At 46.1% G+C, this 27,627-nt stretch overlaps 1 protein-coding gene across 2 annotated transcripts in view; it reads left to right on the top strand.

Moving 5' to 3' along the window:
* lnx2a (ligand of numb-protein X 2a) overlaps nt 1-27,627 on the top strand; it is a 66,862-nt gene that overhangs the window by 17,124 nt on the left and 22,111 nt on the right. For both annotated transcript variants that reach the window (XM_055636901.1, XM_055636900.1), the window contains exons 2-4: nt 2,843-3,351; nt 17,071-17,312; nt 25,474-25,608. In XM_055636901.1, the coding sequence (XP_055492876.1) occupies nt 2,951-3,351; nt 17,071-17,312; nt 25,474-25,608 (778 nt within the window). In that variant the 5' untranslated portion in view covers nt 2,843-2,950. The remainder of the gene's footprint in view (nt 1-2,842; nt 3,352-17,070; nt 17,313-25,473; nt 25,609-27,627) is intronic.

Raw genomic sequence — 27,627 nt, forward strand, 5'->3', positions numbered from 1 at the left:
TGTGTGTGTGTGTGTCATTTTGCCTTTGAAATGTATCTCCTCGAAAACCAGATGCCGAAACGGAGAAATTTGTACATATTTCAGTAGAGATTTTCCTTGCGATTTTAGAAATCCACTCCTCTGTACATTTGGTACATTATTTTCCCGACTTTTTAAATTAAAATTGTTGACCAATCTGACTTTTACTAAAAATCTGACCGCTGCCCAGCTGCTGGCATTACAATAACAGTGACATTTTTACATCTTCAGGAAGAAAATTTCCGTATGATTTCAAAAATCCAATCCTCTATAAATTTGGTCGATTATTTCCAGAGATATTTACTAAAATTTATCACCAAACTGACATTTAAAAAAAATATTAAGTTTGCCCAGCTGCTGACTTCACAATGCCTTTGCACCTGGCCCACTGTCTGCTGCCCAACCCCCCCCCCCCCCCCCCCCCCCAGTCACTGAAAAAAACCCAAAAAAACTACGACCAAAAAAAAACAAACCACTCTAACAAAGCCACTCTCTAACACTACCAACACCAAAACACAAAACACATCTGCCAAACCAATACCCCAACTCTCTACTAACCCCTACCTCTAAAAAACAAACAAACAACCCAAAAAAAGCTAAAAACCTAACCCTAAACTCTCTAACTAACAACCACAAACTAATAAAACTAAAAACAACTAACCTCTAACACTACTACTCTCTACGAAAATCTAAAAAATCGAAACCTACAAAACCCGTAACCATAAAACTATGTTGTAGATTCCATTGGTTTTCATTGAAATTAATTTAATTATTTGTCACTTAACATCACTAATTCTTAACATTAACTTTTAATTTCAGACAGTTTAAAAAAAAATAAATTGCTGTCTTCATTGACAGCTTAAATCGGACCCGCTGTGTGTGTGTGTGTGTGTGTGTGTGTGTGTGTGTGTGTGTGTGTGTGTGTGTGTGTGTGTGTGTGTGTGTGTGTGTGTGTGTGTGTGTGTGTGTGTGTGTGTGTGTGTGTGTGTGTGTGTGTGTGTGTGTGTGGTGTTGGGGTGGTGTGTGGGGGGGGGAGGGAGTAAATTTTAAAATCAAAACTGCTGCGTGAGTCACAGTGCCATCTCACAGATGTACAATCACAATGGATGGGACAGGGGTGGGAGATCTCTTGAACCCTCCCTCCCACCCTTTCACAACTGCTGCGTGAGTCCCGTGCCTTTCCCCCACTGGGAGATCTCCCCCCTCCTCCCTCCCTCCCTCTCTCCCCCCCACTCCCCCCATTCTCTCCCTCCCCTTCTCTCTCCCCCCCTTCTCTCTCCCCCCCTTCCTCTCTCCCCTCTCTCTCTCTCTCTCTCTCTCTCTCTCCCCCTCTTCCCCCACCCCTCTCTACCCCCCTCACCCACCCTTCCTCTCCTCCCCCCTCTACCACCCCCTTCCGCTACCCCTGTCTCGCCCTTCACCCTGCCTGCTCTCCTCCCCTCCCCCATCCTCATCCCCCTCTCTCTCCCTTCCCCCTCCCCACTCTCTCCCCCATCTCCCCCCCCCCACTTTCTCACCATCTCCCCCTCCTCACTCTCTCTCCATCTCTCTCTCCCCTCCTCCCCCACCCTCCCCCTCACCCACCCACCCTCCCTCCACCCCCCCCTCTCTCCCTCTGTCTCTTGCCCTTCTGTCTCTGCCTCTCTCTCTCTGTCGCTCCGCATTCTCTCTCTGCCCTCACTCTCTACCCCCCCCCCCCCCCTCTCTAGACGCACCTGCGAGTTGGGGGCTATGCATCAGTGGATAGGGCGCGGTTATGGGGGGTAAAATGAGCAAATTAATAATATTAATATAATATCAAGGGGGGTAGTCAGCATGTGTGTGTGGTGGTGGTAGTTAGTGTGTGTGATGCCACATGCCGCTTCCCCCCCCCCCCCCCCCCCCCTGCCCCGCCCCCCCACTGCATGTCATAAATACACTCCTCGTTAAATTCAGTCAATTATTTCCCCAGAACAAAAAAAACGCACTTTTCAAAATATATATAAATCGTCGCTTGCCAGCTGCTGACATCACAATGCCCACATGCCCACCAATCCAGGCCCACCTGCCTCCTGGCCCCACCGCTGTGGATTAAAGACGCAGAAAGATCGAGAAAGTTCTGCAGAACAAAGATTCTACAGCTCCGTTCTGCTATAGGATCTTTGTTCAGCAGTCTCGGGGCAGCGGCCCTCTCTTCCCCCTCCTCTCTCTCCCCACTTCACACCCTCTCTCCTCCTCTCCCCCCCCCCCCCAGCCCCCCCCCCCCCCCTCAGTTAAAAAATAACTGTAAATGCATTATTTTTTTTTTAATTGCAATCCTTGTAGAAGTGATCAACAGAAGATCTTTTGTGCCACTCTGTGCCGAGGAGGTGCAGAAGACTATATGAACCAGACACAATGTACAGGATGTGGAGCAACATCCTCAGAAACAGGAGCAAGTGCAAGATAAAGGATAGTGATGCCACCAGATTTATGATACCATCTCTTCAACCTATACTTATGATGTAATTCTATGACTATTTGCCCACATGTTCTCACTTCCCCACACCTACTGATAGCCAGACAGTAGTAAAATCTTCCATGAAGCAAGTACAATTTTGCTTAATTCTCCACACAATTCCATATTAGACCTCTTGAAGAGAATGGTAAGCTACTTGGATGTCAGCAAGAGCAATGCATCCATTGAGAGATCACCTTTAAATGTTTTTATTCTTTAATGAAAGCATTCATGTCTGACCCCCATAAATTTATCTTCCTTAGTAAATGAATAAGGTCAAAATAATTGAATAAGGAAGCTATATGCGTTGTTGAAAATTAACGTTATGATTTTTTTCTTCCCCCACAGAACAATGAGGCTCTGGGATTGCTGGGACAAGGGTAGATTTAATGTGAATATCTGACCATGAACTGATGACTAGACGAATAACTGATAGCTGTGCCAAATTTAGTTACCATGAGTACTACCAATGGTGACACTGATGTAGTGGAGCAGGAGTCCACTGTAAACCCATTATGTTTTGCATGTGGTCAGCAGCACTGGACTCAAGAGAATCATCTGTACAATTACCAACATGAAGTGGATGATGACCTCGTCTGCCATATTTGTCTCCAGCCGTTGTTGCAGCCACTGGATACACCCTGTGGACATACATTTTGCTATAAGTGCCTCCAGAATTTTTTGAGACAGAAAGACTTCTGTCCATTAGACCGCAAACAGCTTCACTTTAACTTGTGCAAAAAATCCAGCATTCTTGTTCACAAACTTCTCGATAAACTCCTGGTGTCCTGTCCCTTTGAAAATAATTGTCATGAAGTGATGCAGCGCTGTGACTTGGAAGCACATCTCAAATACAGGTAAGATAACTTGAAAAACAGAAAACAGATTGGTAAAGTCTGTAAATTCTTCAGTGGCAGAAAAACCATATTAAAGCAATGATTCACAGGTGGGTAATGTATGTTTATGTGTAGCTGCTGAAAACTATATTTTGCACTCTGTATCTCTCCCTATTTGTACTGTGTTTGAACTAATTGGATCAATGAATGGTATATCTGATCTGTTTGGATAGCCTGCAAAACAAAGATTTCCACTGTACCTTGGTAATAATAATACTAAAACTAAAATAATAATACTATTAACAATAATAATACTAAAACTAAACCTGCTCTATAGGGCCATAATTTTGAAGTAAACAATTAATGAAATTAATTCGAAGTTAATGTATTCAAGCACTCTTGCAAAAATCCATGCAATAACTTTGATTAAAACGGATACTCATGGCACTTTAATTATCATGTGAATTCTTCGTGAGCAGCTTATATTCTTTTTAATGTCCTCAATATTTGAAAAGTAAGTTGTAAGAGTTCAGATAGGTGATCTGAATTATTAATCCAGAGTGGATGTGTGCAAACATGGCTGTAATCATGGAAAATATTTGCCATGGTTCGTTGATCTTCTACAGACTGATTATCCCAAAGGAGGTTTTTAATCTGTTACAAAAATAATACAAGAATTATTATTTTATCAGGTCCCAAGTTTCACTTGCCTCGTGGCCTACTGAAACCTCATTTGAACCCTTCCCTTTTGTAACTTTATTTTCTGTCGGGTTTTTTTAGTTGTCTATTTTCATGGAAGCCCTGAGTAATTATGGCGGAGAGGATTCATGTAACTACCGCACTCAGTCTGAAGATAATTATTTTTGTTGAGATCCAATTAGCATGTGTGAATGTGGATGCTGTTGGCATTGGAGCGATTAGTTACTCACCCACCCAGGAATATATCCATTAAAATTGGAGGGGAATTTGCCTGGTGATGTTTTATGTTGCATGCCCTTTTGAAATGTGGCATTGCCAGTTGTATTATCAGCACAAAAATTAGCTACTTATTTTCCAGATAATTTTCGTTGCTTGAACACGAGGGTCCCTGTCGTGATAACTTGGTGTAAGATGGACAATTGCATAACCAACTTCCACAATCAATGTCTCACAATCACCAATGCAAAAATCATTAAATAATCTATATTGATGTTGGTTAAGGAGTAAATGGTACTTGGGACACCAGCAGAACTCTGCCTTATCTGAATTTAAATGAAATTGGAGGAAAGCCAAGTTATGTGCCTGGAGTACATGGTCAACACTCTAAATTCTAAGCATGAATCTCAAATCGACGCATCAATGGAAGTCCCTTCAAGAAGTTTAACATCCCCTATAAAGATAAATCTTTTTTCAAAAAAGAAAATATAACTGGAAGATTCATCAATAGACAATAGTTGCAGGAGTGGGCCATTCAGCCCTTTGAGCCAGCACTGCCATTCAATGTGATCGTGGCTGATCATCCCCAAACAGTACCCCATTCCTGCCTTCTCCCCATATCCCCTGACTCCGCTATTTTTAAGAGCTCTATGTAGCTCTCTCTTGAAAGCATCCAGAGAACCTGCGCTATAGTGCCATAATTTTGAAGTAAACAATTAATGAAGTTAATTCGAAGTTAATGTATTCATGCACACTTGCAAAAATCCATGCAATAACTTTGATTAAAACGGATACTTATGGCACTTTAATTCTCTGAGGCAGAGAATTCCACAGACTCACCACTCTGTGAGAAAAAGTGTTTCCTCGTCTCCGTTTTAAATGGCTTACGCCTTATTCTTAAACTATGGCCCCTGGTTCTGGACTCCCCCAACATCGAGAACATGTTTCCTGCCTCTAGCGTGTCCAAACCCTTAACAATCTTATATGTTTCAATGAGAACCTCTCATCCTTCTAAACTCAAGAGTGTACAATCCCAGCTGTTCCATTCTCTCAGCATATGACAGTCCTGCCATCCTGGGAATTAACCTTGTAAACCTATGCTGCACTTCCTTAATAGCAAGAATGTCCTTCTTCAAATTAGGGGACCAAAACTGCACACAATACTCCAGGTGTGGTCTCACTGGGGCTCTGTCAACTGCAGAAGGACCTCTTTGCTCCTATATTCGATTCCTCTTGTTATAAAGGCCAACATGCCATTCACTTTCTTCACTTCCTGCTGTACCTGCATGCTTACTTTCATAGACTTATGTACAAGGACCCCCAGATCCCATTGTACTTCCCCTTTTCCCAACTTGACGCCATTTAGATAGTAATCTGCCTTCCTGTTTTTGCTACCAACGTGGATAACCTCACATTTATCCGTATTAAGCTTCAACTGCCATGCATCTGCCCACTCCCCCAACCTGTCCAAGTCACCTTGCATTCTCATAGCATCCTCCTCACAGTTCACTCTTCTTCCTGATGAGACTGAAGAAGGTCCATCTGTCTCCTCAGATCCTGGTGAACTTCTACCGCTGCACCATCAAGAGCATCCTTACCAACTGTATCACAGTATGGTATGGCAACTGCTCTGTCTCCGACCGGAAAGCACTGCAGAGGGTGGTGAAAATTGCCCAACGCATCACCGGTTCCTCACTCCCCTCCATTGAGTCTGTCCAAAGCAAGCGTTGTCTGCGAAGGGCGCTCAGCATCGCCAAGGACTGCTCTCACCCCAACCATGGACTGTTTACCCTCCTACCATCCGGGAGGCGCTACAGGTCTCTCTGTTGCCGGACCAGCAGGTCCAGGAACAGCTTCTTCCCTGCGGCTGTCACACTACTCAACAATGTACCTCGGTGACTGCCAATCACCCTCGGTGACCCCCCCTCCCAGACACTCCTCCCACAGGAAAAACACTATGACTGTATGCATGTAAATAGATTTATTTATTGAAATCATATTCTATGTCGCTCTTCCAGGGAGATGCTAACTCCATTTCGTTGTCTCTGTACTGTACACTGACAATGCCAATTAAAGTTGAATCTGAATCTGAATCTGATGTGGAGAGATAAAGAACAATGAATGAAAGATATGCATAAAAGTAACAATGATAAAGGAAACAGGCCATTTGTAAGCTGTTTGGAGGGTGAAAATGAGGAACAAGTGCGACGGGTGGGGGAGGGATAGAGAGAGAGGGAATGCTGGGGCTACCTGAAGTGAGAGAAATCAATACTCATTCCCCTGGCCTGTGAGCTGCCCAAGCGAAATACAGTGACAATACGCTACAGAGGCAAATAAATAAATGATGGGTCTTTGTCCCAAACATTATTGAGGGCACTGTATGAGATGCTGTTCCACCAATTTGCATTTAGCCTCACTCTGACAAGGGTGGAGACCGAGGTCATAAAGGTCTGTGTGGAATGGGAAGGAGATTTAAACTGTCCAGCAACCGGGTGATCAGGTTGGTTCAGGCGGACTGAGTGAAGGTGTTCCGCGAAACGCCCAGTCTACGTTTGGTCTCGCTGATGTATCAAAGTCCACATCTTGAACAACGGATACGGTAGATAACGTTGGAGGAGGTGCAAGTGAACCTCTGCCTAACCTGAAAGGACTGTCGGGATCGAGGGAGGAGGTATAGCAACAGATGTTGCTTCTTCTGCGGTTGCAGGGTGGCAGGGTGTGGTTTGGGTGGGAAGGGATAAGTTAACCAGGAAGTTGCGGGGGCAGTGGTCTCTGCGGAAGGCGGAAATGGGTGGTGATGGGAAAATGTGGCTAGTGCTGGGATCCCGTTGGAGGTGGCAGATATTTCGGAGGATGTATGCTGATGGGGTGGAAGGTATGGACTAGGGGGTATAACACTAGGGGAAGGGGGAGCAAGGACGGAGCTGCGGGGTACCAAGGAGACACGAGTGAGGGCCTCACCTATGATGGGAGAGGGGATACCCCCGTTTCCTAAACAATTAGGACATCTCGGATGTTCTAATATGGGACACCTCATCTTGGGCGCTGACGGAGAAATTGGGAGTAGGGGATAGAGTCTTTGGAGATAGCAGGGTGGGAAGAAGTGTAGTCGAGATAGTTGTGGGGGTCAGTGGGCTTGTAATAGACGTCAGTCAATAGTCTATTTCCTGTGATGGAGACTGTGAAATCAAGAAAGGGGAGGGAGGTCAGAGATGGTCCAAGTAAATTTGAGTGCAGGATGTAAATTGATGGTGAAGTTGATGAAGTTCATGAGTTCTGCATGGGTGCAGGAGGTAGCATTGATGCAGTCATCAATATAATGGAGATAGAGTTCGAGGATAGGGCCAGTGTACGCCTGGAACAGGAATTGTTCAACGTATCCTACAAAGGGGCAGGCATAGCTGGGGCCCATGCAGGTGCCCATTGCTACGCCTTGGAGGAAGTGGGAGGAGTCAAAGAAGAAGATGTTGAGGGTGGGGATCAGCTCCGCTAGGTGGAGTAGAGTGTTAGTAAAGGGAAATTGGATGGTTCTGCGGTCGAGGAAGAAACGGAGGGCTTTAAGGCCTTCCTGGTGGGGGATGGAGGTGTAGAGTGACTGAACATCCATGGTAAAGATGAGGGAGTGAGAGCTCGGAAAGCTGAAGTTATGAAAGAGACGAAGGGCATGTGAGGTATCTTGAACATAGGTCGGGAGATTGGACCAGGGGGGATAGGGTGGAGTTGAGGCACGTGGAAATCATTTCCATGGGACAGGAGCAGGCAGAAACAATCGGCATGTTGTGTTTGTGGAAGGTGAAAACGGGCTGTGCGGGGCTGGGACACTATAAAGTTGGAGGCTGGGGAAGGCAGACACCCAGAAGTGATTAAATCAGTAATGGTGTTTGAGATTAAGGCCTGGTGCTCATGTGTGGGATCATGGTCCAAGGATAAGTAGGATGAGGTGTCTGAGAGTTGTCACCTGGCCTCAGCCCGGTCGAGGTCAGAGTGCCAGACTACCACGGCGCCTCCCTTGGCGGCAGGTTAGATTTTCAAAATGTAAAGAAATTCTGTTTTTCAGTTTTGTGTATTTTATTTATTAACTATTGATTGCAGATTTACAATCAGAGCCAAGTTTAAGATATAATGGCAAGGTCATTTAGCACAAGACACATAAAAGCATTGTGAACATTATCAATAACTGGCATTTCATTAGGGATTGCTTGTCATCCTTAAAATACTTTTGTTTCCTTGGACTTCAGAGGTACAGAAGGAGATAAAGTATAACTTCACAACATTATTGTCTATGACTAACACATCAAACATCGTGCACTGGATCTATGAAACATGGTGTTAAAGTTCACACTGCTACCCAGCTTTGTGTCATCTGCAAATTGCTAATGTGACTTTGAATCCCTTCATCTAAATCATTGATGTAAATTGTAAATACTGTAGCTGCGGTCCCAGCAGCGAGCCTTGCGGTACCCCACTAGTCACCGCCTGCCATTCTGAAAGGGACCCGTTAATCCCTACTCTTTGTTTCCTGTCTGCCAACCACTTCTCTATCCATGTCAGCACTCTGCCCCCAATACCATGTGCCATCATTTTGCCCACTAATCTCCTATGTGGGACCTTATCAAATGCTTTCTGAAAGTCCAGGTACACTACAACCACTGGCTCTCCCTTGTCCATTTTCCTAGTTACATCTTCAAAAAATTCCATAAGATTAGTCAAGCATGATTTCCCCTTCGTAATTCCAGGCTGACTCGGACCGATCCTGTTACTGCTATCCAAATATTCGGCTATCTCATCTTTTATAATTGACTGCAGCAGCTTCCCCACCATCGATGTCAGGCTAACTGGTCTATAATTCCCTGTTTTATCTCTCCCGCCTTTCTTAAAAAGTGGGATTACATTAGCTACCCACCTATCCACAGGAACTGATCCTGAGTCTATAGAACATTGGAAAGTTATCACCAATGCATCCACGATTTCTAGAGCCACTTTCTTAAGTACCCTGGGATGCAAACCATCAGGCCCTGGGGATTTATCAGCCATCAGTCCCATCAGTCTATCCAACACCATTTCCTGCCTAATGTGGATTTCCTTCAGTTCCTCTGTCACTCCAGATCCTCTGGCCACTACTATATCAGGAAGATTGTTTGTGTCCTCCTTAGTGAAGACAGATCCAAAGTACCTGTTCAACTCATCTGCCATTTCCTTGTTCCCCATAATAAATTCACCTTTTTCAGTCTTCAAGGGTCCAACTTTGGTCTTAACTAATTTTTTCCTCTTCACATACCTAAAGAAGCTTTTATATCCTGCTTTATATTCTTGGCTAGCTTACCTTCATACCCCATCTTTTCTTCCCGTATTGTCTTTTTAGTTATCTTCTGTTGTTCTTTAAACATTACCCAATCCTCTTGCTTTCCGCTTGTCTTTGCTACGTTGTACTTCTTCACTTTAACACCATGTTTCATAGATCCAGTGCAAGATGTTTGATGTGTTAGTCATAGACAATAATGTTGTGAAGTTATACTTTATCTCCTTCTGTACCTCTGAAGTCCAAGGAAAGAAAAGTATTTTAAGGATGACAAGCAATCCCTAATGAAATGCCAGTTATTGATAATGTTCACAATGCTTTTATGTGTCTTGTGCTAAATGACCTTGCCGTTATATCTTAAACTTGGCTCTGATTGTAAATCTGCAATCAATAGTTAATAAATAAAATACACAAAACTGAAAAACAGAATTTCTTTACATTTTGAAAATCAAACCTGCCGCCAAGGGAGGCGCTGTGGTAGTCTGGCACTCTGACCTCGACCGGGCTGAGGCCAGGTGACAACTCTCAGGCACCTCATCCTACTTATCCTTGGACCATGATCCCACACATGAGCACCAGGCCTTAATCTCAAACACCATTACTGATTTCATCACTTCTGGGTGTCTGCCTTCCCCAGCCTCCAACTTTATAGTGTCCCAGCCCCGCACAGCCCGTTTTCACCTTCCACAAACACAACTGCCCTGGCATGCCGATTGTTTCTGCCGGCTCCTGTCCCATGGAAATGATTTCCACGTGCCTCAACTCCACCCTATTCCCCCTGGTCCAATCTCCCGACCTATGTTCAAGATACCTCACATGCCCTTCGTCTCTTTCATAACTTCAGCTTTCCGAGCTCTCACTCCCTCATCTTTACTATGGATGTTCAGTCACTCTACACCTCCATCCCCCACCAGGAAGGCCTTAAAGCCCTCCGTTTCTTCCTCGACCGCAGAACCATCCAATTTCCCTTTACTAACACTCTACTCCACCTAGCGGAGCTGATCCCCACCCTCAACAACTTCTTCTTTGACTCCTCCCACTTCCTCCAAGGCGTAGCAATGGGCACCTGCATGGGCCCCAGCTATGCCTGCCCCTTTGTAGGGTACGTTGAACAATTCCTGTTCCAGGCGTACACTGGTCCTATCCTCGAACTCTATCTCCATTATATTGATGACTGCATCAATGCTACCTCCTGCACCCATGCATGCAGAACTCATGAACTTCATCAACTTCACCATCAATTTACATCCTGCACTCAAATTTACTTGGACCATCTCTGACCTCCCTCCCCTTTCTTGATTTCACAGTCTCCATCACAGGAAATAGACTATTGACTGACGTCTATTACAAGCCCACTGACCCCCACAACTATCTCGACTACACTTCTTCCCACCCTGCTATCTGCAAAGACTCTATCCCCTACTCCCAATTCCTCCGTCAGCGCCCAAGATGAAGTGTCCCATATTAGAACATCCGAGATGTCCTAATTGTTTAGGAAACGGGGGTATCCCCTCTCCCATCATAGGTGAGGCCCTCACTCGTGTCTCCTTGGTACCCCGCAGCTCCGTCCTTGCTCCCCCTTCCCCTAGTGTTATACCCCCTAGTCCATACCTTCCACCCCATCAGCATACATCCTCCGAAATATCTGCCACCTCCAACGGGATCCCAGCACTAGCCACATTTTCCCATCACCACCCATTTCCGCCGCCTTCCGCAGAGACCACTGCCCCCGCAACTTCCTGGTTAACTTATCCCTTCCCACCCAAACCACACCCTGCCAATGTACCTTCCCCTGCAACCGCAGAAGAAGCAACATCTGTTGCTTTACCTCCTCCCTCGACCCCGACAGTCCTTTCAGGTTAGGCAGAGGTTCACTTGCACCTCCTCCAACGTTATCTACCGTATCCGTTGTTCAAGATGTGGACTTTTATACATCAGCGAGACCAAACGTAGACTGGGCGTTTCGCGGAACACCTTCACTCAGTCCGCCTGAACCAACCTGATCACCCGGTTGCTGGACATGTCAGAGTGAGGCTAAATGCAAATTGGTGGAACAGCATCTCATACAGTGCCCTCAATAATGTTTGGGACAAAGACCCATCATTTATTTATTTGCCTCTGTAGCGTATTGTCACTGTATTTCGCTTGGGCAGCTCACAGGCCAGGGGAATGAGTATTGATTTCTCTCACTTCAGGTAGCCCCGGCATTCCCTCTCTCTCTATCCCTCCCCACCCAAGTCGCACTTGTTGCTCATTTTCACCCTCCAAACAGCTTACAAACGGCCTGTTTCCTTTATCATTGTTACTTTTATGCATATCTTTCATTCATTGTTCTTTATCTTTCCACATCAGATTCAGATTCAGATTCAACTTTAATTGGCATTGTCAGTGTACAGTACAGAGACAACGAAATGGAGTTAGCATCTCCCTGGAAGAGCGACATAGAATATGATTTCAATAAATAAATCTATTTACATGCATACAGTCATAGTGTTTTTCCTGTGGGAGGAGTGTCCGGGAGGGGGTGGGGGGGGGGGGGGGGGGGTGACTGGCAATCACCGAGGTACATTGTTGAATAGTGTGACAGCCGCAGGGAAGAAGCTGTTCCTGGACCTGCTGGTCCAGCAACAGAGAGACCTGTAGCGCCTCCCGGATGCTAGGAGGGTAAACAGTCCATGGTTGGGGTGAGAGCAGTCCTTGGCGATGCTGAGCACCCTTCGCAGACAACGCTTGCTTTGGACAGACTCAATGGAGGGGAGCGAGGAACCAGTGATGCGTTGGGCAATTTTCACCACCCTCTGCAGTGCTTTCCGGTCGGAGACAGAGCAGTTGATTCAGATTCAGATTCAGATTCAGGTTCAATTTTAATTGTCATTGTCAGTGTACAGTACAGAGACAACGAAATGCATTGCCATACCATACTGTGATACAGTTGGTAAGGATGCTCTTGATGGTGCAGCGGTAGAAGTTCACCAGGATCTGAGGAGACAGATGGACCTTCTTCAGTCTCCTCAGGAAGAAGAGACGCTGGTGAGCCTTCTTGATCAGAGTTGAGGTATTGTGGGCGCAAGAGAGGTCATCGGAGATGTTGACCCCCAGGAACCTGAAGCTGGAAACACGTTCCACCTCCGTCCCGTTGATGTGGATGGAGGTGTGTATGCCGCCCCTAGACTTCCTGAAGTCTACAATGAGCTCCTTGGTCTTCTTGGAGTTAAGGGCCAGGTTGTTGTCAGCGCACCATGCTTCTAGGAGCTGGACCTCCTCCCTATAGGCCGACTCATCGTTGTTGCTGATGAGGCCAATCACCGTTGCATCATCTGCACACTTGATGATGGTGTTAGTACCATGTACAGGTGTGCAGTCGTAGGTGAAGAGGGAGTAGAGGAGGGGGGCTCAGCACACAGCCCTGTAGAACGCCGGTGTTCAAGGTGAGGGTTGAAGAGGTGTGCTTGTCTAACCTAACAGACTGGGGTCTGTTGATTAGAAAGTCCAGTATCCAGTTGCAGAGGGAGGGGTCGATGCCCAGGTTACCGAGTTTGGTGATCAGTTTAGAGGGTATAATGGTGTTGAATGCTGAGCTGTAATCGATGAACAGCATTCTTACGTAAGTGTCCGTATCTCTTGTTTCACTTATCCCTAACCAGCTGAAGAAGGGTCTCGACCCGAAACGTCACGCATTCCTTCTCTCCAGAGATGCTGCCTGTCCCACTAAGTTACTCCAGCTTTTTGTGTCTATCTTCATGTATAATTAGTTGACTTGAAACAAGAGGTTAGACTCCAAAAAGACCATGCAAAAGCTGTAAAAAATATATAAGGAGAATCATGAGGGGAGGTATAAGAAACAAATTTGCAATGGGGTAAATTTGTCAGATATACCTCTCAACTTTCATCACAGTAGTGCAGACTGGCATAGCTGGTGGGGCTTTTGCCTCATGGCTTCAGTGATCCATAACAATCGGTCTGACCTCTGCCTCTCTGCCCCCTGTCTCTCTGCCCCCTCTCTCTCTCTCTCTTTGCCCCCTCTTTCTTTCTGCCCGCTCTCTCTCTCTCCCTCTCTCGGCCCCTCTGCCCTCTCTCTGTCTCTGCCTTCTCTCTCTCTGCCCTCTCTCTGTCTCTGCCCTCTGCCCGCCCTCTGTCTCTGCCCTCTGCCCTCTCTGCCCCTCTGCCCTCTCTCTCTCTGCCCCTCTGCCCTCTCTCTGTCTCTGCCCTCTCTCTGCCCTTTCTGACCTCTGCCCTCTCTCTCTCTCTGCCCTCTCTCTCTATCTGCCCTCTCTCTCTATTTGCCCTCTCTCTATAACCATATAACCATATAACAATTACAGCACGGAAACAGGCCATCTCGACCCTTCTAGTCCGTGCCGAACACATAATCTCCCCTAGTCCCATATGCCTATCTGCTCTCTCTCTCTCTGCCCTCCCTCTCCCTCTCCCTCTGCGAGTTGGGGGCTATGCGTGAGTGGATAGGGCGGGGGATGGGGTAAAAAAGGAGCGAATGAATAATATTAATATATCAATGGGGGTGGTTAGTGTAGTGTGTATGGGTGTGGGGGGGGGGGGTGTGGTTAGTGCGTGTGTGATGCCGCTGCCGCTGGCCGCCCCCCCCCCCTCCAGGCCTCTCTTCCATCCCCCTCTCCTGCTCCACCCTCCCTCTCCCCTTCCCCCTCTCTCCCCCTCCCTCCCCCCCCACCGCCCCTCCCCTCGCCTGTCCCCCTCTCCCCTCTCCCTCCCCCTCCCCCCTCTTCCCTCCTCCCCTCTACCCCCCTTCCTACTCCCCCCTCCCTCCCCCCAACCCTCCTCCCCTCTCTCCCCCCATCCCTCCCTCATCCCCCCCTCCCTCACCCCTCTCCTCCCCCCGCTCTCCCCCCTCTCTCCCCCCTGCCTCTCTCTCCCTCCCCGGGCCTCTCTCTTCCTCCCCCGCCTCCCTCTCTCTCCTCCCCCGTATCCCCCTCTCTCCCCCTCCCCCCCTCTCTCTTCCCTCCCCCCCTCTTCCCTCCAATCCCTCCCCCCTTCCCTCTCCCCCCTCGCTCTCCCCCTCCCTCTCTCCCCCCTCTCCCTCCCCCTCTCCCCCCCCCTCTCTCCCCCTCGTTCCCATCTCTCTGCCTCTCTCTCTCTCTCTCTCCCTCTCTCTCCCCCTCTCTCTCTCTGTCCCTTGCTCTCTCTCTCTCTCTGTCATTCTCTCTGTCTCTGCGCCATCTCTCTCTGCCCACTCTCTCTCTCTGTCCTCTCTCTCTCTACCTCCCCTACCTCTCCCTCTCTAGACGCGCCTGCAAGTTGGATACTATGCGTGAGTGGATACGGCAGGGATGGGGTAAAAGGATCAAATTAATAATATTAATATAATATCAAGATGGGTGGTTGGTTGGTGTGTGTGGGGGTGGTGGTTAGTTTCTGTGTGTGTGGAGGGTGGTTAGTATGTGTGTGACTCCGCACCCCCCCCCCCCCCCCCCCCCCCCCGCATTGAGAGGACGGGACCCAATGGGTCCCACTTTGTCTAGTATTTTGTGATGTATATGACCGACTGTAGAAGTAAAACCGGATAAATCCAACGTATAGTTGTGAATAACTACAGTATTGATACTCCATATTAAGAGCATTGATTTCTGTAATAACGTGTCAACGGTAGCAGTGACAATCGAACACCGGTTTTAATGTTTTACGTGTTCACAATTTAATTAATTCATCATTATGGACTAAAACAAATAATAACATTGTGAATTAAAACACATTTGATTGCATTCCGTTATCAAACATAGTCAATGTTCGCTCATTTCCAAGACATTTCCAGCACAATAGGGTCAGAGGGAGTGTGAATCAGTGCGGGGTGGATAGATGGCGTGGGGGGGGTTGAGAAGGCAATCGGTGCGGAATGGATGAATTGAGGCAGGTGAATTAGTACGTGTTGGTTGGAATATGTACTGTAAAATTGTGAGGGGAGAGCACGGGGGATGTCAGTGGTATTGAAGGGGGGGATCAGTACGGGATGGATGGGGGTAGACAAAAATGCTGGAGAAATTCAGCGGGTGAGGCAGCATCCATGGAGTGAAGGAAACAGTTAATGTTTCGGGTCGAGACCCTTCAGACTGTTCTCCCCATTCTTGAATGGGGGTGATCAGCACAGGATGAATGGGGGGGAATCAGTACAGGATGAATGGGGGGGAGGCGGTCAGGATAGTGTGGATCGGAGGGTCTGTGCAGGATGAATGGATGATCACTACAGGATGAATGGGGATCAGTATAGGATGGATGGGAGATCAGTGCGGGATGAATGAGGATCAGTACGGGATGAATGGGAGATCACTACAGGATGAATGAGGGGATCAGTACAGGATGAATGGGTGAATCAGTAAAAGATGAATGGAGAGATCACTACAGGATGGATGGGGGGATCGGTGCAGGGTAAATGGAGGGTGGGTCAGTACGGGATGAATGGGTGGATCAGTACAGTATGAATGGGGGGAGAAGTGCAGGATGGATGGGAAGGGGGGTCAGTACAGGATGAATTGGGGGACTAGTGTAGGATGGATGGGGGGGTGGCAGGAAAATCAATGCGAGGTGGGTAGGGTGATGAATAGATTGGGGGGGTGGGGGGGGAGATGGGGAGGGAGCACAAGGGAAGTCAGTGAGGACTGAATAGAGGCGGGAATGGGGATCAGTGCGGGATGGAGAGGAGGGGTCTCAGGATAAGGGGGGAGTGTGGTGGGGGGCATACAAGAGAGAGAGAGAGAGGGGAAGGGGCAGAGGAGGTGGGGAGGAAGGAAGGTCAGCGCTCCTGGGACAACATCGCCCCGCTGCCTTGGCTGTCCCAGTCCAACGCCAAGTGATGCCGCCAAAGGGGGAGGCTGTTGGGATCTCCTCGCCACCGCCTCACCTCCTCCGCAGGCCAACAGTGAGGTGCGGGGCCAAGAGGTGCAGCTCAAAGATCCTATAGCTATAGGATCTTTGGTGCAGCTGCTTCAGACGGCGGAAGGAGGCCTCTCCCCTCCCTCCCTCCATCCCTACTCCCGGCCTCTGCGTGCGAGAGGAGTTGTTTTGAAAGTGCCGTTGGCAGATTTGCAAGCAGCGGCCACTATCAGGGCGGGCGTTGTGTGGGAGGAGAAGGCGGTGGAGCCGCTGTCATGGCCGCTGCTGCCGCTGTTCGGGGCCCGTCATTCGCTCCGACCCTTCGTCACCACGCACCTAGTATCCTTGCCCCGCAATACAGCCCCCACCGACACGAAACGTCACGTTCCTTTTCTCCAGAGATGCTGCCTGACCTGCTGAGTTACTTCAGTTTTTTGTGTCTATCAGTATAAACCAGTATCTGCAGTCAAAATGACTCGGTGTTTAGGTTGCCCGGCGGCACTTTGGGTGGTCAATGGCACCCGGGCAACCGTTAATTTTGAGCCCTGGCCTTCTCCTCATAACCTTTGCTCATTGGGTTTATTGCGTAGGTTTCCTAAATAACTGAATTTTTAAGAATTTTGCATGTCCTATCGTTTGTATCTTTCAAAACTAGCTGACATATTACATTTTCTGCTTTAATTTAGGTGCTGTGGAGCTTCCAACCACAGGGCTGCTTTAGAAATTCACGAGTCTAGTGGAACTGAGAATGTATGTGAGAGCAAGTCCACCGTTTTAGGGGAAGAAGATCATCCACCATCTGATGCAGACCAATTACAGCTTGAAGTGGCAACTGTGGGATGCAGCAGCTTTGCCACAGCAGCATCAGTTTGCACAGATGAAGCTGACCAGGAGGACCTTGCATTGGAAGGAAGCATTAAGGAAATCAGTGAGTAGTTCAGTTTAGAGATACAGCGCGGAAACATGCCCTTCGGCCCACCGAGTCTGCACCGACCAGCAAATCCCGCACATTAACTATCCTACACACATGAGGGACAATTTACATTTATATCAAACCAATTAACCTACAAACCTGTACGTCTTTGGAGTGTGGGAAGAAACCGAAGATCTCGGTGCAAACCCATGCAGGTCACGGGGAGAACGTGCAAACTCTGTACAAACAGCATCTGTAGTCAGGATCGAACCCAGGTCTCTGGCGTTGTAAGGCAGCAACTCTCCCATAGTGCCGCCGTGCTGCAGTTGAGGTTGACAATAAAAATTCAAAATGCACCTGGATATGCTGATGACAAATGTTTGTCATTTATGTTTTAGAAATGGTTTAATTATTAAGTAAAATTAAAGAGCTGATAGTTGGGGTATTTCTTCTATGCTTGCAAGGAAAACTGTTCACATTTCATTATCAGGAATCATTTTCTACCACTGGTGCAGAGAACAATAAAAAATAAATATCTCTTCAAGGGATACTGATCTCTTTCCAATTCTATTTCAGTATTCCTTTGAAACGATGAAGGACATTTTTTCTCAAGTTTAAATTTTTTTTTTAAGTACGTATTTTGAGCAGTAGCCTAGTAAAAAGTAATATTTACTTTAATTATACCAACCATCCAAATATTGCTTCTGAGTTATACAACTCTTCAAAATTGCATTGGTGTTACAGAGTATACTATTGGGAATTTACCTTTGTAATGTGAGACATTTTTAATACAATAGTAATAATAATTTAATAGTAAGGAATTTCTTAAGTAATTTCCCAATTGTTTAATATGGAAATCTGATTAAGAATAAAGATTTATGTTAGTGTTCTGCGGTTGATCCAAAGAAATTCCTGGCACATATGTTTTCTAATAGCTGTAAATTTTAAATAACAATATACTTCATCAAAGTTACTGCAATACCAGTAATAAGGACCTCCATTATTGTTATGTTTAAGGAAAACTAATATGATATTGGATATCAGGAGGTGCAGAGAAACTAACATTTGAAATCATGGGTTTCAAAGAGAAAACAGCCTCGCAGTGAGTTTATGTTGAATAATTAAATGTTGATGGTTCTCAATATATGTAGAATTGCATAAGTTGTGCTTGTACCCAGAACTTGTTTCCATGTCATTCATAAGGGATGTATTAACAAGAGGTGGTGGAAAATGTCTGATAGTTACCTTGTGATGCACAATGTGACAGTGTTTGATATGGTGATGCACCACAACAATGTTGACAGAAAGAGGGATGAGGTCTTTCAGCTAGATTACAGGATCATAGGAAAGATATTAAAAAATAATCTTTAAGGTTGGAACTTCTAGATTGAAACTACATGATTGCCAGCAGTCCTGTGGCTCGTGTATAAAAATGAGCAAGGTAGTATTTATGATGTGTGGCAGAGAAGATTTGTAGAAATGCAGCTTCTAGCATCTTGGCTCATTGGGTCTGAGATTAAAGAGTGTCCATAAATAAATAAACACATTTCTGGATGGCTAAATAGTAGGGAATTTCGACATTAATTGTGACAAAATAAATACAAAATGTGTAGATCGGTGTGTAGAATTCTTAATTATTTTCTTTAATGCAGCAGGCCAAATAAGCAATGGACCAATTAGAACATAGAACAGTACAGCACAGGTCAGGGCCTTCACTCCATTATAGTCCACCCTGAAAAGCTCCATGAGAAGCTGGTGGCGAGCCGCCTATAATTACATGGCTTGCTAGACCATTCAAGAGAGCATGTTCAAAGTCAAATGAGTCTGGAGTTATCTGAAGCCAGACATTTGGACAAATATATGGAATGAAATGTTTAGGGGAATATTGATCAAATAGACAAATGGGACTAGCTCGATGTGGAAATTTGGTCAGCATGGACATGGTGGGCCGAAGGGCCTGTTTCCACGCTCTGCAGCTCTATGGCTACGTGTCAAACCAGATAAGAATATCAAATTTTACAATAAATGGAGTAATTTTCCTGTGATCATTAATGACTAATTATCTATTATATATATAAAACTCTCGTCCCATCCGACCGCCTGCCGTCCGGCGCCCTTCCTGCCTTTCGATTCGTTCCCGCCGTGCGTTGTCACAATGCCCGATGCTCGCAGACGTCCAATCACGATGCCCGGCGCTCGCAGATGTCCAATCGGAATGGATCCATTTGCATGTACGGCTTCCGGCCGCGTTTCTTCCTTTGATTCCCTGCAACTCCGAAACCGGACGCAGAATCGCCGACATCTTTTCCATTTCGGTAGAGATTTCACTTTTCTTTCAAAGTATCCGCTCCTCATTACATTTCGTCGTGTTTAAGTACACGTTTTTAATCAAATCCTTTACCTCCCCCCCCCTCACCTCAATATTTCTAAAAATAAACTGGCTTCTCACCCATAGAAGCAGCACCAGCCCCAGCCCCTGATGAACGTTCCATCGTGTGATGTCACAATGCCCAATGTTCACATATGTCCAATCGGAATGGATTCATTTACATATGCCTTTGCAGGAGCCCCAGCCCATGGTGAACGTTCCATCGTGTGATGTCACAATGCCCAATGCTCAAATACATTGTTGCCATAGAGAACGCTCAGTGATTATTCAAATTCTTCACTAACTGTCATTCTGACTTTGCTTGTGAAGAGAAAAGTCCTGAATTGCATTTGTCTGATGCAGGAAGATTGTTCCCGATGTTGGGGAAGTCCAGGACAAGCGGGACACAGTTTAAGGATAAAGGGGAAATCCTTTAGTACTGAGATGTGGCCCTTGTGGCTAAAGGGATCAGGGGGTATGGAGACAAGGCAGGTACAGGATACTGAGCTGGATGATCGGCCATGATCATATTGAATGGCGGTGCAGGTTCGAAGGACCGAATGGCCTACTCCTGCACTTAATTTCTATGTTTCTATGTGTCCCTCTCCTCACCCCTCTCCATCTGCCACCCATCTCTCTCTCCCCCAACCCCCTTCCCCCCACCACCCCTCCGTCCCTCTTTCACCACTGCCCCTACCCATCCCTCCCCACTCTTCCACTTCTACCCCCTTACCCCACCACCTTTCCCACCCCCACCCATCTCTCTTCCCCTCCCATCCCCTCTCTCCCCCACCCCTTCCCCTACTCCTCTGTCCCTCTTCCCCACCACTCCCCCCGTCCCTCTTCTACCACTCCCGCTACCCTCTCTACCCCTCCCTCCCTCCCCACTCTTCCACTTCTCTCCCACTCTCTCCTCCCCCTCTCCTCACCCCTCTCCCATCCCTCTCTCCCCCACCCCCTTCCCTCGCTACCCCACCCCCCTTCCCTCTCTCCCCCCCCCACCCTTCCCCTATCCCTCTGTCCCTCTTCCATCCCTCCCGCTACCCCTCTCCTCCTCCCTCCCCACTCCCCCTCCCCACTCTTTCCCCCCACCCCTCTCCCCATCCCTCCCTCCTCCCCACCTCTCCCCACCCCCCCCCCTCCCCCTCTCCCCATCCCTCACCCCCTACCCCGCTCTCCTTTCCCTCCCAAATCTGTCCCCCTCCCGCCTCCCCCCCTCCCCCCCCCCACCCCCCCCCCCCCCCCCCTCCCCCCCCCCCCCGACCCCCCCCCCCACCCCCCCCCCCCCCCCCCCCCCCCCCCCCCCACAAACGTGGGTGTTTGGGGGGTGGTTAATGTGAGTGTGAAGTTCTCAGTGAGAAATGGCCAGGAATATTTGACTCAAATATGATTTATCAATAGTTTAGAAACAACTCTCAGTGCCAAAGTAGTTGGAGGCATTCCAGGAGGTGAAAGCTCAGAACAAATACTGTATGTTCCTGGTTAGAGCAGGTGTGAGACTCCGAAATCTCGGCCTCTTAGAATATTAAAAAATAGGGGAAACAAATGAATCTTCTGCCAAATAAATGAGATCTCGGTGCTGTAGATAGTATAAAGGAATGTAGACAGTGTAGGGATGAAATTATATATTTAAAAATGAAGAAGAGAGTGCCTGAAAAATACAGGCAAATAAGACCAAGGAATGGCCAAGGAAATATGTAAATGTGTAAAAGGGAACCAAAAAAACTAAGGACAATAGGAGAACAAAAGTGTGTGTGTGTGTGAGTGAGAAGGTGGAAGACATGGGATGCTGTAATAAATACATTGTAGAAACAAAGAACTGCAGATGCTGGTTTGTACCAAAGAGAGACACAAAGTGCTGCAGGAACTCAGCGGTTCATGCAGCATCTCTGGAGAAAAAGGATAGATGACCTTCCGGGTAGGTGCCGACCCGAAAGGTCACCTATCCTTGTTCTCCACAGATGCTGGATGAACCGCTGAGTTATGAGTGAGTCCGCTGAATTAATGCATAGTGTTTACTTTCACAAATCAGTTAACTGAAAAAGGCATTGTAATTCAGGATGGAGTGTGAAATATTAGATAACATAAAAATAGAAAGCAAGGAAATATTTTGAAGTTTTGAGTCTTCGAAAACGACATAAAATGTATCCCAGGTTCCCAAATCATCCCTACACTCTCCATATTACTTGCAATATTATCTGCGGCTCTGAGCTGCCAGTTATCTGGCAGAAGATTTATTTGTTTGCCCTATTCTTTATACCGCAGGGGGCTGAGGTTTCAGAGTCTCACATCAGTTCAACCAGGAACATATTTGCTCTGCGCTTTTAAGTCCTGGAGTGGCTCCAGTTACTCTGACACTGAAAGCAGTTTCTAAACTATTGCTAAATCATATTTGTGCCTAGCAATCCTGGCCTGATAGAAACAAGAGAAGATAAAGTAAAGGCTCCGATTATACTTTTCCAATCCACTCAGGTTTCAAACATGTTGTCTGGGGACCAGATATCTGCTGATGTGACACCATTAAGTAATTTGAGAACAGTCAGTCTAACATCGGTAATGGACAAATTCTTCGAAAAAACTATGGTAACAATGTAACTCAAACATATCAAGAACAGCACATTTTGAAATAGAAAATTTTAAAGTCACTAGGGTCCAAGTGAAAGCTCAATTCAAAATTAGTTCAATGGCAGGATGCAGAGGTAAAGGTTATTTGTTCTTTCAAGATTAGAATGAGTGCTGGATATCTTGTTTCTCGCACAGGTGACACAGAGTTAGACATGAATATAGAACATGGCAAGTGTACAGGGGTAGCACAGTAGCGCAGCGACAGAGTTGCTGCCTTACAGCTGCAGAGACCCAGGTCCAATCCTGACTACAGGTGCTATCTGTACGGAATTTGTACATTCTCCCTGTGGCCGCGTGGTTTTTCTCTCGACACTCGGGTTTCTTCTCACACTCCAAGATGTACAAGTATATAGGTTAATTGGCTTTGGTAAAATTGTAAATTGTCCCTAGTGTGTAGGATAGTGCTAGTATACAGGTTGATCATAGGTCAGCGCAAACTCGGTTCCCGAGCTGTATTTCTAAAGTTTAAAGTGTAGGCTAGAGACTGGGATATCCTCTGATGAGTGACTTGCCATCAAAATCTTTTCAATATCTGTAAAGTACAAATTAGATTGTAAGGAAATATGTCTAATTTGGCTGGGCATGTGCTGTTCAAATTGAATTGGTGGATGAAATAATCCCACATCAGTTTTGCTATACTGTACATTAACTCCTTCCAGTGGTGTAATCTACACAATTAACTGCAGCAATTCGAGAAGGTTTCTTCAACATCATCTCCCAACCGTGCAACCTTTGCTAACATTAAAGACAAGGATTACCATCGCAATACCACCACTTGAATATCACTTTGCCTTGACTTGGAAGTATAGCACCATAGTACATTTTGACTGTGTGTAAATACAAAAGCTGCCTGCTAAATAGCACTACCTTCACTAGCCAAACACCAAGAAGTAGTTCAACACCATCATTCAAGGACAATGAGGAATGGGGGAAAAAAAGCCAGTGATACCCACATTTCACAAGTGAATCAAGCTAGCAACAATGCTAAGTAAGGAGGCACAGTTTAGTGTAAAAGAGAGCAGGAAATTATACAGATAAGAAGGCAGACTAAATGTAATTAAAGTCATGAAATGGCAGAAAAATTGAAGAACTTAATAACCTACTTTCATATTTGGATAATATAACTCGACAGTCTTCAAAAGCAATGAAGCATACAACAGTCTAAATTTTTATTAGAGAGGATTTATTTTTTAATTCAAATACAAAGTGCTGGAGGAACTCAGCGGGTCAAGCAAGCATCAATGGCGGGGTATAAAGTAAAGGTTAAGGGAGGTGTGAAAGATACATCTTCTAGTTGCACAGGGATGCATCTACAGTGATGTGACCTGGGGTCATCAGGTGTTTCGGGTCTCACAACATCAGACACCCTCGCCCAGGTGACCCAGCCAGGGTTGATCAAGCCCCGACTTGTTTTCCCAGCAGCAACCGCCCATGGATCAGCCCTCTTAATCCAAAGCCACCTAGTGGCTTTCTCTGCGGCTTCACTTGTGGATTGAATGGCCCTCTTCTTTGCCAGCCCCATAATGCCCAACTGTCTGAGGACTTTGCAGAGTGAGCGTCCTGCAAAGCCTCTACAGCCCACCTCTATGGGCTCAGAAAATGGATAGGCGGCCTTTTGAGTCGGGACCCTTTAGACTCGAAGAAAGGTGAAACGTTGCCTTTCCATTCCCTCCACATATGTTGCCTAACTCACTGAGTTCCTCCAGCACATTGTGTTTTCTAGCATCTTCAGTTTCTTGAGTCTCCAACTATTTTTGACTGAGATGTTGAAGAATGTATTAACATTACAGGTGCACAGCCTTTTATCCGAAAGCCTTGGGACCAGATACTTTTCGTAATTCGGAATTTTTCGGCTTTCGGATTGGAAGATTTTTAGCGTAGATTTCAACGGCTGGCTCAGTGGTAGAGTGCTCGGCTCATATCCGCAAGGTCGCGAGTTTTCGCCTCAATCCCAGCAGTTACTCGATTGCAAGTTGGAGTCTTCAATGTAGTTTTTTCTTGCAGAATAGGAGAGAATAGGGAGGGTTAGGCTGGGATCATTCCCTGCGAGATGATCTTAGTGCGGGAGACAAGTGTAGGAGAGGTGTACTGACTGTGTGGGCAGAACTTTGGAAGTGATTGCCCACCATTCTCAAAAGCCACTGTGTCTCCCTGTCCCTGGGATAGCAGGGACAATCAAACAGCACAATACCCCCCTCCCCCAACTCCAGAGGAATCCGCTTCCCGATGGGCCGCTACGGCGACAAGTGGCAGCTCGCCCACAGCCCGAGCTGCGCCACCCCAAGAACAAGACGTACCTTGCACACCATCAGCTTCTGCCCCTACTGCGTGTTCCTCTGGAGTTGGAACGGGGCTGGGCTGGAGTTGCTGATCTGGGATCTCCGTGCTTGCAGTGGGCCTGGGGGTCGGTGTCCCGATGAGGGGGCGCAGCTCGGGCTATGGGCGAACTGCCACTTGTCACCGTAGCGGCCCATCGGGGAGCGGCTTCTGGTGGTCCTGACGTCTCCGGCCAGTTTGCAGTTTTCCTCTGGAGTTGGAACGGGGCTGGGCCGCTGCTGGCTGTGGGTCTCTGGGATCTCCGTGCTTGCAGTGGGCCTGGGGGTCGGTGTCCCGTTGGTCCTGACGTCTCCAGTGACTGGCACTGACCTGCTGGCATCGCCGACGTGAAGACAGTGCAAAGCCCCCGCGCCGGTGCAATGGGCGGGGAGCTGGAGAGGGGAGGGAAGGGGTCACACACATGGCCGGGAAGCAGAGGGGTGTAGGTGGGGTGAAACTGAAGGGAGCGACAATCTGCTGCTGCCTGCCCACTGATTTAAAAAGTTCCCACGCAAGACTCATGATACACTGTGTATCGTGAGTCTACCGTGGGAACTTTTTAACTCAGCGGGCAGGCAGCAGCAGATTGTCAATTATTAACCCTCCTGCGCAATATACCCTCACCTTCTCTTTTGTGAATGGGGATTTAGTTCCCCTTTCTTCGAGGACCGACCGGAGGTTCCGCTGTCACCTCTGCGGGCCGCCCTCGGTGAACGTCTTCAAGGACCTTTCTTCAAGGACCGAAAAAATGTCCGCTATTCGGAGCTTTTCGTTATTTGGAATTTCGGATAAAAGGTTGTGCACCTGTATATGCTTTTTCTTATGTTACAAGACATTTATTAAATTAATTTATTTCTGGATCTTTAGATATTCATTCCAAGGATGCTGAGCCAATCCATCCTGAAAGGCAGCTGGTAAATCCCAATGTTCATCTTCACCGAACAAACAGCACTGCAAGCTGGGATCTCCAAACTGAACTCCAGAGTCCAACTACAGAAGAAGGTGATATTTCCCTTTGTTCGTTCTCCATTTTTTGTTTTTAATGTTATCTCTTAATTGTTAATGTCAACACCATCTTCCTGTCTTTCATCACTTTGTCTCTTGTGCTTTTCTTGTTTTTCTTTCTTCTAATGTTGTTGGTGATGGGAAGGATGGGCAAACCGAAAATAAACCACGACAAGCTGTATTTGACCGGGTTTGCAGAACTCTTTCGGGTTTGCAGAACTGTTGGTGGCTCCTATTCCCAAGTTTCAATCATCTGTGATTCCATTGTGTTCACTGGCAATACTGTTCATATAATCCCCACATTCCCATTAACATTTACCTTTTTTTTTAACTACCCATCCAAACTCTAATATTCCCTTCCATTTGCTGCACTATTATAAGAGCCTGTTTCCATGCTGTATTTAAAAAAATTAAAAGTAAAACATTTTGGCTATTTAGAAGTGTCAGCTACAGAGGAAAATGACAGACTAAAAATTCTGAGGTTTCGGTGGAATTTGTAGAAACCTAAATGAGTAAAGTAAATCACAAAATGTGGGCCTTTTAACATTGAATCTATCATATTCCAACATCAAGAATTACAAATACCATACCAAATTACAAAAACTAACTATGACATTCAATGAATTCATCCCACATAATATTACATTTAGTACAAAACAGACTTTATCTGTTAATTTGAAAATGTGTTGTTTTGTGTTTTATTCAGCTTTACTAAAAATATGGAGTGCACGTATTATTCAAATAAAATACTGGTAACAAGATACCCTTTGTTAAAATATTTGGTAAGAAAATTATTTGGCCCAACTTTACAAGTCTTTAAATGCTTTCCTGGAGCAAATAGGGTTGACATCATGTTTCAATTCTGGACCAACTAACTCAAGAATATTCTTCTTTCAATCCCCCTTGGTTTGTGCCAAGTTAGCAAAACTCAACCAAAGCAATGACAGGCACTGACTTAATGTTCTCAGATTAGAAAGGGGGGGAATTTACCCTCATAATTCTGCTGTTATAGATATCGAGGACAAGGCAAAGCTTTGTGATGATGTTGTTTCTGCCATCCTCATACATTTCAAGAATCAGTTAGTACCTGGTGACACAGCATAGCTGCTTATGTAAAATACTAGCAGGTTGTCATCTCAAAATTAAAGTTTAGAGGAAATAAGGTGATAAAACTATAAATTTGACGTTCCGCTTAATATTTAGGGGAATGGAGAATAAGTAACGTACAAATCTAGTTCAGAGAAATTAATTCAAATACTACCCATGGCAACTAGTGAGCTAAAATTCAATTGTAAATTTTGGAACAGAATATTATATTGACCTTGAAGCTGTCAAATTCAACTGGCTTACAAACATAATAGAGTAATGGACAAATGCAGCACAGAAACAGTCCATTCAGCCCACCAAATCTTTGCTGACTATCAAACATTCATTTTTACACTAAACCTACCCTACTTTATTCTCCCCATATTCTTATCAAATCTCCCACTGGTTTCTACTACTCATAAACACTAAATTACAATGGCCAATTAGTTTATCAATCTGCATGTTTTTAGGATGTGGAAGGAAACAGGAGCACACAGAGGAAAGACACACAATTACACGGATAATGCGCAAACTGCACACATACAGCGCTAAAGGTTAGTGGCTCCACGGATTGGGCTGCTATCCTTTGGGTAGGAAAGATGTTATCCTTACCTGAACAGATGTCAATGTCCCGTAAAAAATCATCAAAATATTCTCTCTGCTTATCACAATAAACAGTTGTACTCAAAATGCAAATAGTGCTGTCAAAGCAGTTGAATCCTGACTTCTGTCTAATCCTGACGTTAATTATAAATGGGAAATGTATTAAAATTGTCTTAATTACATCCTCGTATAATTCTTCTCATTCATTATTCTCTTACTGAGTATAGCAGGGAAACAGGCCGCTATGCCCAACTTGTCCAGACTGACCAAGTTGGCATATTGGGCTAGTCCCACTTGCCTGCATTTGGCTCATATTCCCCTTTTAAT

The sequence above is a fragment of the Leucoraja erinacea genome, chromosome 6 (assembly GCF_028641065.1).
Source record: "Leucoraja erinacea ecotype New England chromosome 6, Leri_hhj_1, whole genome shotgun sequence".
NCBI classification, from domain to species: domain Eukaryota; kingdom Metazoa; phylum Chordata; class Chondrichthyes; order Rajiformes; family Rajidae; genus Leucoraja; species Leucoraja erinaceus.